The 13423-nt window shown below is 37.8% G+C and overlaps 1 protein-coding gene across 1 annotated transcript; it reads left to right on the plus strand.

The window, feature by feature from the left end:
- Positions 1-6026: 6026 nt before the first annotated feature.
- LOC145054158 (uncharacterized) lies at positions 6027-7490 on the plus strand. The gene is made up of 4 exons (XM_079002300.1): positions 6027-6699; positions 6789-6881; positions 6978-7045; positions 7301-7490. The coding sequence occupies exons 1-4, from the start codon at positions 6058-6060 to the stop codon at positions 7425-7427; spliced, it is 930 nt and encodes a 309-aa protein (XP_078858426.1). The 5' UTR covers positions 6027-6057; the 3' UTR covers positions 7428-7490.
- Positions 7491-13423: the final 5933 nt, after the last annotated feature.

Below are 13423 nucleotides of genomic sequence, written 5' to 3' on the forward strand. Positions count from 1 at the left end.
CCTCGGGAAAAACATCCATGAACTCACGCACTATCGCACCGTCATCAATCGAACTGGGCCTCCCAGCAGCCTCTCGTGTGTCTATCACATAGGCTACAAACCCACTGCAGCCCTGCTGTAAACTCTGTCTCGCTCTAGCAGTCGAACAGAATGCCGACCCACATCGGGTACCCTCGCCGTACACCGTAAGTACTCCCCCACTAGGGTCTCGTATTGTCACCAACTGCCGCTCGTAGTCTATCACATCCCCAAATCGGCTCAATCAATCCATGCCCACTATGACACACACATCCCCCATTGCTATCGGGACCAGATCTATCGGGAACTCAACACCAAAGATCTCGAGTACACATCCTCGTATCACCTCCGTGGCAAACACTGCTCGCTCGTCAGCTATGGAAACTCGCAGAGGTCGACTCAATGCCTCTCGTCTGCTGCTGATGTGCCGACTAAAAGCTATCAACATAAACGATCGACTCGCACTCGAGTAAAATAACACTAAGGCAGGTACAGAACTCACAAGAAAAGTACCTACACATATCATCATATAAGCACAATATCTCAACTCAACATAAATAATGAATACATACCAGCCACAACATCGGCCGGTGCGCGGACCTCCTCCGCTGTCAACTAGAAAGCTCTCCTGCGAGCTTTTGGTGTCTCGGCCTTCACTGGCCGAACCTCGGTAACCCTAGCAGCAGGTGCAGATCCCTGTGCTGATCCCTGATGTAACTGCGGGCACTCGACCTTCCGATGGCCAGTCTGGTTGCAATGAAAGCAAACCATAAATCCCTTGGGGCAATCCTTGGCGATATGCCCCTCCTTGCCACATTTGTAGCAAGCACCCGATCGACATACCTCATCATGTCCCTTGCCGCACTTCCCACAAGTGTGGCCCTTCTGGCCTCCAGATCTCGTATCAGCGGACTTGGTCTGCTTGGCTGCCGGCTGAGACTGTGTCGGCCGCCGATCCATCCTCTGAGTCTCCAACTCAATCTCCCTCTTCCTGGCATTTTCCTGGAGCTCAGCAAATGTCCGGTACGTCGAGTTCGACATGAACTCCCAAATGTCTCTCCTCAGAAAGCCCAAATACTGGCTCATACGTGCCTGCTCAGAAGACACCTGCTTAGGGCAGAACATCGCCTTCTCGTGAAACTTCCTGGTAACCACGGTAACCGAATCAGTACCCTGCTTGAGGTTCAAGAACTCCTGAATCAACCGTTCCCTCTCCACTGGGGGAACATACTCATCTCTGAACATGGTGGTGAACCTCTCCCAGGTCACTGCTGAAATTTCTGCAAGAGTGAAGCTCGCCGTCACGAACTTCCACCAATCCTTCGCTTTAAAGCGGAGCTGGTTCAGCGCGAATCGTACCCTCAGATGCTCTGAACATGAAGACATATAGAAGCATCCCTCGATATCAGAAATCCATCTCATCGCAGCGATCAGATCCTGCGTCCCATCAAACTCTGGTGGCTTCGTGTTGCTAAACTCTCGAAGCAACAACGAGTCACCTCCCTACGGTGTGGCAGCAGCCACAACTATAGTAGCTGCAGCAGCAGCAGCCTCAGTCACCGTGGTGTACCGCTCATCGAAAGTCTCAATCAGTGTGGTCTTGATAGACCCAAACATCTTCGGAATCTCGGCCCTGATCGCCGCGGCCACCTCATCGTGGATCATCTGACGAAGCTCCTCGTCACTCACGCCGCTCGACTCATGCCTATGGTGTGTCCCAACCATGATGTCTCTGTAACACGACATACAAAATCAGAGACTCACTCAGGCATACTCGCACTCGATACTCAACCCCACTTGTTCCTTAGTACCCAAAGGATTCTTACTTAGAGTGCGCACTGCTCCGGTGTCTTCTGTAATACGGGCCCTATACTATCGCCCACACCACATTAGTATTCACCCTAAGTCCTCCTCCTTGGATTCCAGATCACAAGTGCTCTACATCTCACTGGCATAGGTTACCCTTCGGTAGACCTCTCATCAGCTCCTCACTGCTACATACTCGCTCTCAACCATCACATAGCAGCAAAATCCTTCCTAGGCTAAGGCATCACAAAATCAGGCCACTCTAGTCCTAATATAAATACCTAGCCAACTCTATCATGCATATCATATCATATCTCATAGCACATAATGTAAGGATATTTTGGGAAATCATTGTTCGGGCGCTGACTGATCGTACACACTACTTTCTTCTGTTTTTCTCAAAATCTTTTACTTTCTTAGAAAAATTGTTTATTTTATGAAAAACTTTCTCATTTCCTCAGTTTGAGTTCAGGTTTATCCAAAGATACGCCCGAATCCTTCAAACCAAGGCTCTGATACCAACTTGTAACGACGTGAATTTTTCAAACAATTTTTCATTTTAAAACATACTTTCATTCACACAAAAATCATAAAAACATAATGTGTCCACTGTAACATAACAAAGCATGTCCGAAGATCTCAATATCATAAACTCCATGAGTGTGTACGAATCATGTCGGCGGCTTCCCGCGATCATCGCTAGTACCTGAAACACATCACACAACAACTGTAAGCATAAATGCTTAGTGAGTTCCCCAAAATACCACATACCCCACATACGCCTTTCCAGGCCCTAACTCTGTAGGATCTTCCGATCCATGTGTCCCAGGGGACTTCCGTTCCAAATCCCGGCAGACCTTTCCGGTCCTACTCATATCGACCTTTCGGTTCGTAACCTCTTGACCTTCCAGTCCTTACCAACGTAACATACATAGCACATATATATATATATCATCTTGACCTTTCGGTCTATATCATACATAACATACATAGCACATACATATCACATAACCACATATAGCACATACATCATAGCATACAAGACCTTTTAGTCACACATAGGTACCCTTCCAGATACAGTTTATTGAGAAGACTCACCTTAATGAAGTCGGATTAACTCTCGTGCTCAACGTCCCGACTCAGCCTCCTCCTATTATTCAAATAACATTCCTGATCAATACACTCTCATGATCTCATCTCTACAGACTGGGTAGAAGGCCATTCTACCCTTCCCTGAACTCTCCTGAATCAGTCTTGACCAGATTCCTAAAGTCAACGAAAGTCAACGGAAGTCAATGGTCAAACTTTGACCCGACTCGTCGAGTGCACATGGGTGACTTGGCGAGTCCATACGGGTCCTCTGAATCCTTACAGACTCTCTTGGCTTGTCGGGTCATTCTTCCACTTGACGAGTTACACCTGACACAAAACGCAGGGCAACCCCGACTCGACTCGTCGAGTCCAATCATGGACTTGGCGAGTTCATTCCATGCTCACACTCAAATGACCTTCTGAGGTTAGATCTGTTCCTCTAATCCATAGATCTAACTTTCCCAAGCTCAATAATCATGCAAAGGTTCGAACTTGATACTCATGCAACGTCCAAATGACACTACTTGATGATTTAGCCCCAAATACAACAACCTAAGTCCATTTCTTCCATGACTCCTCATAAAGCAAGATGGAAAGAGTTCTCTGGACCACTATGGATCCAGATCTGATATCTAAACATGGTAAGGGACCATATTCCCAACAAATCAACCCAATAAAGGGTATAGAAAACCCTAGATCCATGGATTCTTTAACAAAACAGAGAAAGGATCGAAATGCTATCTCAAAGATGATGCCCTAAGCTTGAAATATGCAAATATGCAACCTCCTTGGCCTCCTCTAAGCTGGAATCAACTTCTTCTTGCAAAACCAACCCACAAAGGTCAAATAATGGCTTCTTCTCTCTCACAAACGCTCAAGCACTCTTAGGGTTTCTCTCAAGGGTCTGGTAGCCGCAAATGGTAGCTATAAGAGTGCTTAAATAGGGCTCAGGCCCCGAGAATTAGGGTTTCATTAAACAGCGTGGACTAGCTGAGTCCACTCATGGACTCGTTGAGTCCCTCATTAATTCAGACTAAAAGATGCGCGATCCCACTCGGCGAGTCTGAGCGCCAACTCGCCAAGTCCCTCTCATAAAATCAATATAAATACTTAACATAGGGTACCTGGGAATCCGGATGTTACATTTATGAGGTGAGTTTTCCTCACTATACTCAAGGGTCTAAGGTACCAAGGCTTGCCCTTTTTGGATTGTTATCCTGATATGTTATATGCTTGAGTATTGTATGATCAGTATCCTTGTAGATAGGATGTTATATTCTGTTATGATCTGTTAGATCGGTTTTTCTGTCTATAGACAGTTATGTGATTATCTGGTATGTGTACACATGTTTGATTGGTGATTGAGGCTTATCTGCTTTGTGCGATAGCCAACAGATTTAGGCATTCCAACCCGATGCTTGTGGGTCGTGAGGATTCCATCTTGAGGATGATTGGACTTGTAGTATGTAGGCATTCCAAACTGATGGTTGTGGGCCTGAGGTATTCCATCCTGAGGATGATTGGACCCATAGTATATTGGCATTTCAACCCGATGGTTGAGGGTCTGGGGTATACCAGCCCGATGGTTGATTGGACCCATAGTATGTTGTTTGTGATTATATGTATATTGTTGTGTGTATCAGTATTTTGGCGGAACTCACTAGGCTTCGGGCTTACAGTTTCAATTTTGTTTTCAGGTACATTAGATGATCGCGGGAAGGCAAACGCGTGATCGTACAACTCCTCACTTTTTATGATTTTGATTTATGGGATACTCTGACATGGAACTATTTTGAAAAAACTTTGTATTAGTTAATGATTTAAATTGTTTGACTATTTTCAATTAAAGTAATTATTAATTGAGGTGTAAATGTCATGTGTTAATTGACAAAGAGATTGGCTAAAAAGACACCTTATTTTTTATATAGACACCCTATTTGAATTTTAAGATATTTTTATTGGTTAGATTTTCATTCTTTTCCGGAAAAATAAATAATAATTAGTTTATTATTGATTGATTTTTAATAAAAGTATTCATATGGTGTCTAACAAGTGTCAATTTAGGCAACACCCATAACAAAAAAAGTGAGAAAATGACAAAAAGAGAAACATTTATTAAAAAAATACCAGAAATAACATGTGTCCAAACCCACGGACGTCTAGCATAACGATTAACGAATTTGTATTATATTTTATACAAGTCTAATATAATAAATAAAGATTTGTTTGCAAAATGTCATGCTCTCATTGCATTTGACATGTGTTCTTTTTTTTAAAACAAATTCTATATTTTTTTCTACTTGTCATTTTATGGTTTTTCTCATTTTATTAAATTCCACATAATATTCAAATGTAATAAATGTATATTAAATGCATATTAATTCCATTAATGCTACTTTCTTTTTAATTTCTAAATTTCTAAATTTAATTCTATTATTTTATTTGTTTATTTATTTAAATTTAAAAGAGAAATAAAAAAGTTAAAAATAACAAATTAAACATTAAATTTAAATAATTCATTATTTTTTTTCATTATAAATTCAAACTTCTTAAATTTTTATATTTATTTATTTATTTTATTTTTTTTTAAAATCCGTATAGTACAACGGTTACACAGCAAGTAAATTAATATGGTAGATCGTGTTTCATTATTTTCTAAGGCAATCACTGTACTTAATCCATGAGTTGATAAGCAGTTTATCATGGTTGACAGAATTGATGTTGATGTTAAATTTAATTCAGATTCTCTGATTTCAAGTCAAATTGTTCAGTTTCCAGGAGGTGGAATTCAGTGCGGATAGGGTCTTTGGGTTATTTACTTTTCTTTATGTTTTTGTGTTTGTTTTGAAGTTTTTGTTGTATTACTTACAGCTTTGCGCTGTTTTTTTTTTTAATATAATTCTGCCTTTTCAAAAAAAAAAAAAGATTTGGATAAACAAATTTAAAAATTAATCACGTACTTGTCACGGGGAACGGGGTGGGGTAGGCAGGTGTTTATTATGTGGGTGGCGATTTAATTCCTTTCCTTACCAAATTCAATTGTAATTAAGAGCAAAGCGTAAGTTACAAATTGTAAATCATAAATGTCACAATCTCACATTTCACATTTGCCTCTCATAGATTCCAAGAAGTAAACAAATTATGGGAAATGTGTTTATCGTTCTAACACCTTTGATTCATGGAATCGTAAAGCTTGCTGGATTAACACCACAGACCATAGAAATAGAGCCAGGGACCTTAATGAATATATGGGTTCCAAAAGAAATCGTAACCAAATATGATGGGAAAATCGTCTACGTACCACCCACCAAACCGGCCGTATTACTCCTCCACTCTTTCGCCATGGATGGTATTTTCACATGGTTCTTACAAGTTTTGGCATTGACACGTGAATACTCAGTCTATGTGCCTGACTTCTTGTTCTTTGGTGGCTCAATCACCGATAGAAACGAGAGGTCTGCAAGTTTTCAAGCTGAGTTTGTGGCTAAAGGGTTGAAGAAACTAAGAGTGGAGAACGTCACACTAGTTGGGTTAAGTTATGGAGGGATGGTTGGATTCAAGATAGCTCAGTTGTACCCAAATCTGGTCAAGTCTATGGTTATGTCTGCCACTGTTACAGAGTTAACCGAATCCATTAGCCTTGACTCGTATAAGAGACTTGGTTTGTCAAGTTGGTCGGACCTTTTGATGCCCTCAACCGTAGAGGGGTTGAAGAGGATGTTTTCTGTTGGGTTTCATAAACTCCCATGGCTTCCCGATTTCTTTTATCGGAACATTCTTGAGGTATCTCATAACTTAACTACATGTACTCCAATCTCTCTATCACATTACAAATTATGTAATGATCGATGTTATCTTTTTGACATTTGTAGACAATGTTTAGCAATCGAAAAGAAAGAAACGAACTCTTAGATTGCTTGGTTGTTCCCGACACTGATGTAACATCGGATCCCGACTACTCGCAGGTAATTAAAACTTTTAGCGAGTTAATATAATATGAAATTATTGGGCATTAAACACCTTCGGTTATACAATTTGCGTTTGAATTAATCTTTTTGCAGGCGATACATATGTTGTGGGGTGATGACGACAAGATTTTTGATCTCGACCTTGCTAACACGATGAAAATGTAAGTCCTGTATCTTTCTTCGTTAAAAAGACAAAATAGTTTAATCAAATTCAATTATGTTTGATCACTTAGCGTGTTATATGTTTAAAGTTGGTTAAAAATAAATTCTAGCTAGGAATTGAAGTTGTTATAAATCTTATATAGTGACTATGTTTTAGCGTGTTATATGTTTAAAAGTTGGTTAAAAATAAATTCTAGCTAGGAATTGAAGTTGTTATAAATCTTATATAGTGAATATGTTTTAATATGTATCAGACGCTTGGGTGAAAAAGCAACTTTGGACTGGATAAAGGATGCAGGGCACCTAGTACCGTTGGAGAAACCATTCACATATAACAAATGCCTTAAAAGTATTCTTGAATGTGTCACAAAAGATCAATGAATCAATGAATATGTAGACTATGATGCTATTTGTTTTATGGAAAAAATCTCTTTAGACCTCTTATTGTTGTGGGACGCAGCACACGCACAACATTTTTTATCTCGCAGCTGTTTGTTTTTCAAAAGTTTTCGGATTAAAAAACTGTTGCGCGTGTTCTTTTTGGCACAACACTTGTTTTGCCTCTTCTTATCTTTTCCAACCTCTTCTTCTTCTTCTTTTCTTACTAAAATATTGATTATATATTGTTGAAATCCTATTTCACATTTTTTTTTGTTTATTCTTGTTGAAATTTTTTTTCTTTTTTTTTTTGTTGTATTGAATAATAATAATTTGTCGATTGAATATCATTATTTTATGCTAAAATATATTTACTTTTTGTTAATATATCATTATTTTTTGCTAAAATATCATAAATTTTTGCCGAAAGGTCATACATTATTAAATTTTCGGTATTATAAAACTTTTTGCGGATTATAAAATCAATTTACTTTAATTTTTTAATATCTACAACAACATGCAGATGTTAAAAAAACAAACACGCTTCTTATTACAGTCAACAGCTGTTTGGTCCACCTCTTCTACTGCAGAGGTTGTCCGCAGACTTTATGAATTATTGTTTCAAAAAAACAAACAGCATCTATGTATTCGTTTAAGTGTGTTTTTTTGACCTCTTGTAATTTCATAATCAATGAATATGTAGACTATGTATTCGTTTAAGTGTGTGTTTTTGACCTCTTGTAATTTCATAACTTCTTATATTTGCTTTTCATAAAGATCCAAAACTATTAAATAAAAGAAAAAACTTCATAAAATGGTCCTTATCGTATCCCGAATTTTGAAGTTTAGTTCATAAGTTTTAAAAAACTTGCGGATGGTCCATATGGTTTGAAAACTTTTGATGTTTGGTCCTTAAGCCTCATTCTGTTAGCTTTCTAATGTTAACTAAATGATATTTTCGTCATTTCACTGTCACAAGGAATATTTATCAAGTTTTCCCTTATTTAAAATAAATATATTATTTAATATGAAAGCCTCTCTCTCTCTCTCTCTCTCTCTCTCTCTCTCTCTCTATCTCTCCTGGATGCACAGAACCAACTGAAGCTCTAAGTTACGGTAATGACGACAAGATTTTTGATCTCGACCTTGCTAACACGATGAAAATGTAAGTCCTGTATCTTTCTTCATTAAAAAGACAGAATAGTTTAATCAAATTCAATTATGTATGATCACTTAGCGTGTTATATGTTTAAAGTTGGTTAAAAATAAATTCTAGCTAGGAATTGAAGTTGTTATAAATCTTATATAGTGACTATGTTTTAATATGTATCAGACGCTTGGGTGAAAAAGCAACTTTGGACCGGATAAAGGATGCAGGGCACCTAGTACCGTTGGAGAAACCATTCACATGTAACAAACGCCTTAAAAGTATTCTTGAATGTGTCACAAAAGATCAATGAATCAATGAATATGTAGACTATGATGCTATTTGTTTTATGGAAAAAATCTCTTTAGACCTCTTATTGTTGTGGGGCGTAACACACGCACAATATTTTTTATCTCGCAGCTGTTTGTTTTTCAAAAGTTTTCAGATTAAAAAACTGTTGCGCGTGTTCTTCTTGGCACAACACTTGTTTTGCCTCTTCCTACCTCTTCCAACCTCTTCTTCTTCTTCTTCTTTTTCTTCTTCTTTTCTTACTAAAATATTGATTATATATTGTTGAAATCCTATTTCACATTTTTTTTTCGTTTTTTTTTGTTTATTCTTGTTGAATTTTTTTTTCTTTTTTTGTTATATCGAATAATAATAATTTGTCGATTGAATGTGATTATTTTATGCTAAAATATATTTATTTTTTGTTAATATATCATTATTTTTTTGCTAAAATATCATAAATTTTTGCCGAAATGTCATACATTATTAAATGTTCGGTATTAAAAACTTTTTGCGGATTATAAAATCAGTTTACTTTAATTTTTTAATATCTACAACAACATGCAGATGTTAAAAAAACAAACACGCTTCTTATTACAGTCAACAGCCGTTTGGTCCACCTCTTCTACTGCAGAGGGTTGCAGAGGTGGTCGGCAGACTTTATAAATTATTGTTTCAAAAAAACAAACAGCACCTATGTATTCGTTTAATTGTGTTTTTTTTGACCTCTTGTAATTTCATAATCAATGAATATGTAGACTATGTATTCGTTTAAGTGTGTGTTTTTGACCTCTTGTAAATTCATAACTTCTTATATTTGCTTTTCATAAAGATCCAAAACTATTAAATAAAAGAAAAAACTTCATAAATGGTCGTTATGGTATCCCGAATTTTGAAGTTTAGTTCATAAGTTTTAAAAACCTTGCGGATGGTCCATATGATTTGAAAACTTTTGATGTTTGTTCCTTAAGCCTCATTCTGTTAGTTTTCTAATATTAACTAAAGGATATTTTCGTCATTTCACTATCACAAGAATTATTTATGAAGTTTTCCCTTATTTAAAATAAATATATTTATTTAATATGAAAGCCTCTCTCTCTCTCTCTCTCTCTCTCTCTCTCTCTCTCTCTCTCTCTCTCTCTCTCTCTCTCTCTCTCTCTCTCTCTCTCTCTCTCCTGGATGCAAAGAACCAACTGAAGCTCTAAGTTACAGTAATTATGGGATCACTTCTATACTTAGGACCAAACATAGGGATTGTTTTTTACTCGACACCCCTGAAATATTTTGGGGTTTGTTTTTTTTATCTAGAAGATAAAATTACAAAAATGGTCCCTATTGTATGTATTTTTTGGGGGTTTTGATGCAAATCCCGACTTTTTTGGATTTGTGGTCCTCTTGGCCATGTTTGTATGTAGATTTGATCCCTCGTAAAATTGAAATGACTAAATTGCTCTTATTAGATTTATTTTCCATTTTCTTTTTGTAAAAGTATTTTTATATATTAAATAAAAATAGTTTCCCTCTCTTTCTCTCTCTCTCTCTCTCTCTCTCATTCACCAGACCAACTTCTCCCCCCCCCCCCACCTTCTTCATTTACAATCAAGAACACCCCACCGGAGGTGGAGCAGTTTTCCGGCCACCAAGAAACACCGCTGCCACCATCCATCTTTCCACCTCTTTGAATAACATTCTTAACCCCAACTTGAAACTCGGAGGAATGGTGGGTCGTCGGTGGTGGACTGCAGCGACGGTGGCGGACTGCAACTACGGTGGAAAGGGCAATGACGATGATGGGTGGCTGTGGTTGGTGGCTGTGGGTGGCCTTGCTGCTTCATTTTTATTGGCGGATGCTCGACGAGGGACCAAGATGAAGCAACAGCAACGATGGCGTTTGGTGGTGGTGGGTTACGACAGGATGGAGACGTTTGGTGAGTGGTGAAGTGGGTTTTGCCAACAGTCACAACGGTGGTGGGTGGTAAAGTAGATTTTGCCAACGATGGGTGGTGACAGAGCTATGGTGGCAGCCTCACTGCCTTCGTTTCCTTTCTTTTTAGGTGAGCTCGATGAGAGAGAGGGCAGGGAGGAGTAAGGATATGGCTCGAAGGTGTTTGGGAAAGGTATTTGCAGGCGGTGGGTCACGACATGGGGAGGTGGAGGAGGTGTTCGAAAAATTAGGTGGATTAAGATGCTGGTGGCAGTTTGCTCTGATCAGTAGCAAGAAGGGGAAGAACACGGTGGTGTAGGGTGGTGCTTGGCAGCTTGCTCGACAGAAACAGTAAGTGAATTGTGGTGGGGCTCGACCAAGACAAACGACGGTGGTTTCTGGTGGGGTTGTGGTGGTCTATGGTGGCAGTCGTGCTGGTGAGCAGCCTAGACCGGTGTTACAATCACCGGTGCTTTCTTTCCTTTAACGAGAGAGAGAGAGAGAAAGAGGTGGGTCCCATAATTTTTATTAATAAAACTTTATATTAAATATAAAAAACATAGAAAATATATCAAAAGGGTATTTTTTTTCTTTTTAATTTTACGAGGGACTAAAACCAAAAACAAAGTAGTTCAAAGGACCGCCAATCCAAAAAAGTCGGGGTTTTGACCAAATCTCCAAAAAAATAAATGCGTTTATGATGCTCTGTGTTTTACCCGACAAGAAACCGAAGAACATGGGATGGGTAGTTCCCCCTTTAAAATCGTAGCCCCCAAAAAAATCATACCTGAAATGATTTTATGCTGTAGATTTGGATCAAATAAATTTGTCGGTTTGCTCTTTCATGAATTTGCCTTGTAAAATGGTGTAATTTGTCTGTAATTCCATGATTATGGAATTTAGTTCTTCCTTCACGTTCATTAGCATATCTGGAAACCAGTTAGATAAAAGATTAATCAAATTAGGTAAAATTAAATATGAAAAACAGAAAGATTAAGGTTAAATCTAATAACCATATCGTTGGATTTCTTTTCTGCTGATTCGAACGTCTATTTAGGGTTTTCGTGCTCTTTTGAAAGCCCCCCCTTCAAATTCTTAAAATCATCTTACACACATCCCAAGCTTCCTTATATACTCCATCATTATCGTGCCCCTTTCCTGAAAATCCACAAAAATAATATTGATACTAGGGTTGCTCAAAAATAATATTGATACTAAGGCTGTAAACGAATTGAACGTTTAACGAAATTTTTGTGGACGGTTCGATGAGAAGTTCATTTATGATTCTTTATTTAATAAACGAACGAACATGAACACAAATTCTTGTTCATTTAGTTAAATGAACGAACATGAACAATGTTCTCGTTCGTTCAATTATGTTCATGAACATTCGTTTATGTTGTTCGTTTACATTCGTTTATGTCCGTTCATATAAGTTCCTTTTATATTCATATATGATTAATTGTGTTTGATGACATTACTATATTATATGTTCATTTATGTTTATATATGTTCAATTGTGTTTGTTTATCTTTGTTCATTAATGTTCGTTTAACATGTCCATGAACATAAACGAACGAACATGAAAAATGTAATTTTTTTTACGAACAAACATGGACAAGAAAACTCGTTTATTTATCCATTCATGTTCATTTATTTGTTCGGCTAACTTAAACGAAAGAACATAAAAAAAACCCATGTTTGTGTTCGTTCGGTTCATTTACAGCCCAAATTGATACTAATGAGAAAAAACACACACTTCATACAATAAGAACGAAAACAAGAAAGAACCTTGAGATTGAATTTATCTTTAGTTCTGATCTTCATATTTAATATTGCTTCAACTTCTTCTGTTGTAAACTCAATCCCTCCATAATCCGACCCAACAATTCTTCCAAGTCCGAACCGGGTACCAAGATCTTGATCGCCATTGACGGCCGAAAAATCTTGTGGTTGTGTAGCTGGTGTTCTACTACCATTGACCATTCCCAACATTTTTTCAACACTTTTCTGTTGCTCAGATCTTTATCTTTAACACAGTCTCATCAAAACCCAAAAAAGAAGTTGTTTAGATCTGCTTCTTCTTCTTCTTCTTCTTCTTCTATGTTCTTGAACACCCGGAAAAATATAATAAAGGGAAAATGACACAAATGCCCTATAAACTTTCTGGGGTTTACCCGTTGAGTCCCTAAAGTTTTTGTCCGACTTTATGGGTCCCTAAACTAGGATATGACCTGCTCTTTTAATCCCTGTCAACCTGTAATAGCCGGTTTAGTGACATTTTAGACAAAAAAACTCACATTGTGCCCCTATAAAGCCAAAAAATTAAGTTCAGGGATCAACTCGTACAAAAAAAAAACCTCCCATTTTCTTCTGAAGCCAATTCACACTCAATTCGTATTGATCCCCGAACTTATTTTTTTGGCTTTATAGGGGCACAATTTGAGTTTTTTTTTGTCTAAAAGGTCACTGAACCGGCTATTACAGGTTGACAGGGACTAAAAGAGCAAGTCATATCTTAGTTTAAGGACCCATAAAGCCCGAAAAAAACTTTAGGGACTCAATAAGTAGACCCTAAAAAGTTTGTAGGGCGTTTGTGTCATTTTCCCTATAATAAAACCCCTAAAAAGAAAGGGTAAA

Source organism: Lactuca serriola, chromosome 5 (assembly GCF_051521515.1).
Source record: "Lactuca serriola cultivar US96UC23 chromosome 5, Lser_US96UC23_V15, whole genome shotgun sequence".
Taxonomy (NCBI): Eukaryota; Viridiplantae; Streptophyta; class Magnoliopsida; order Asterales; family Asteraceae; genus Lactuca; species Lactuca serriola.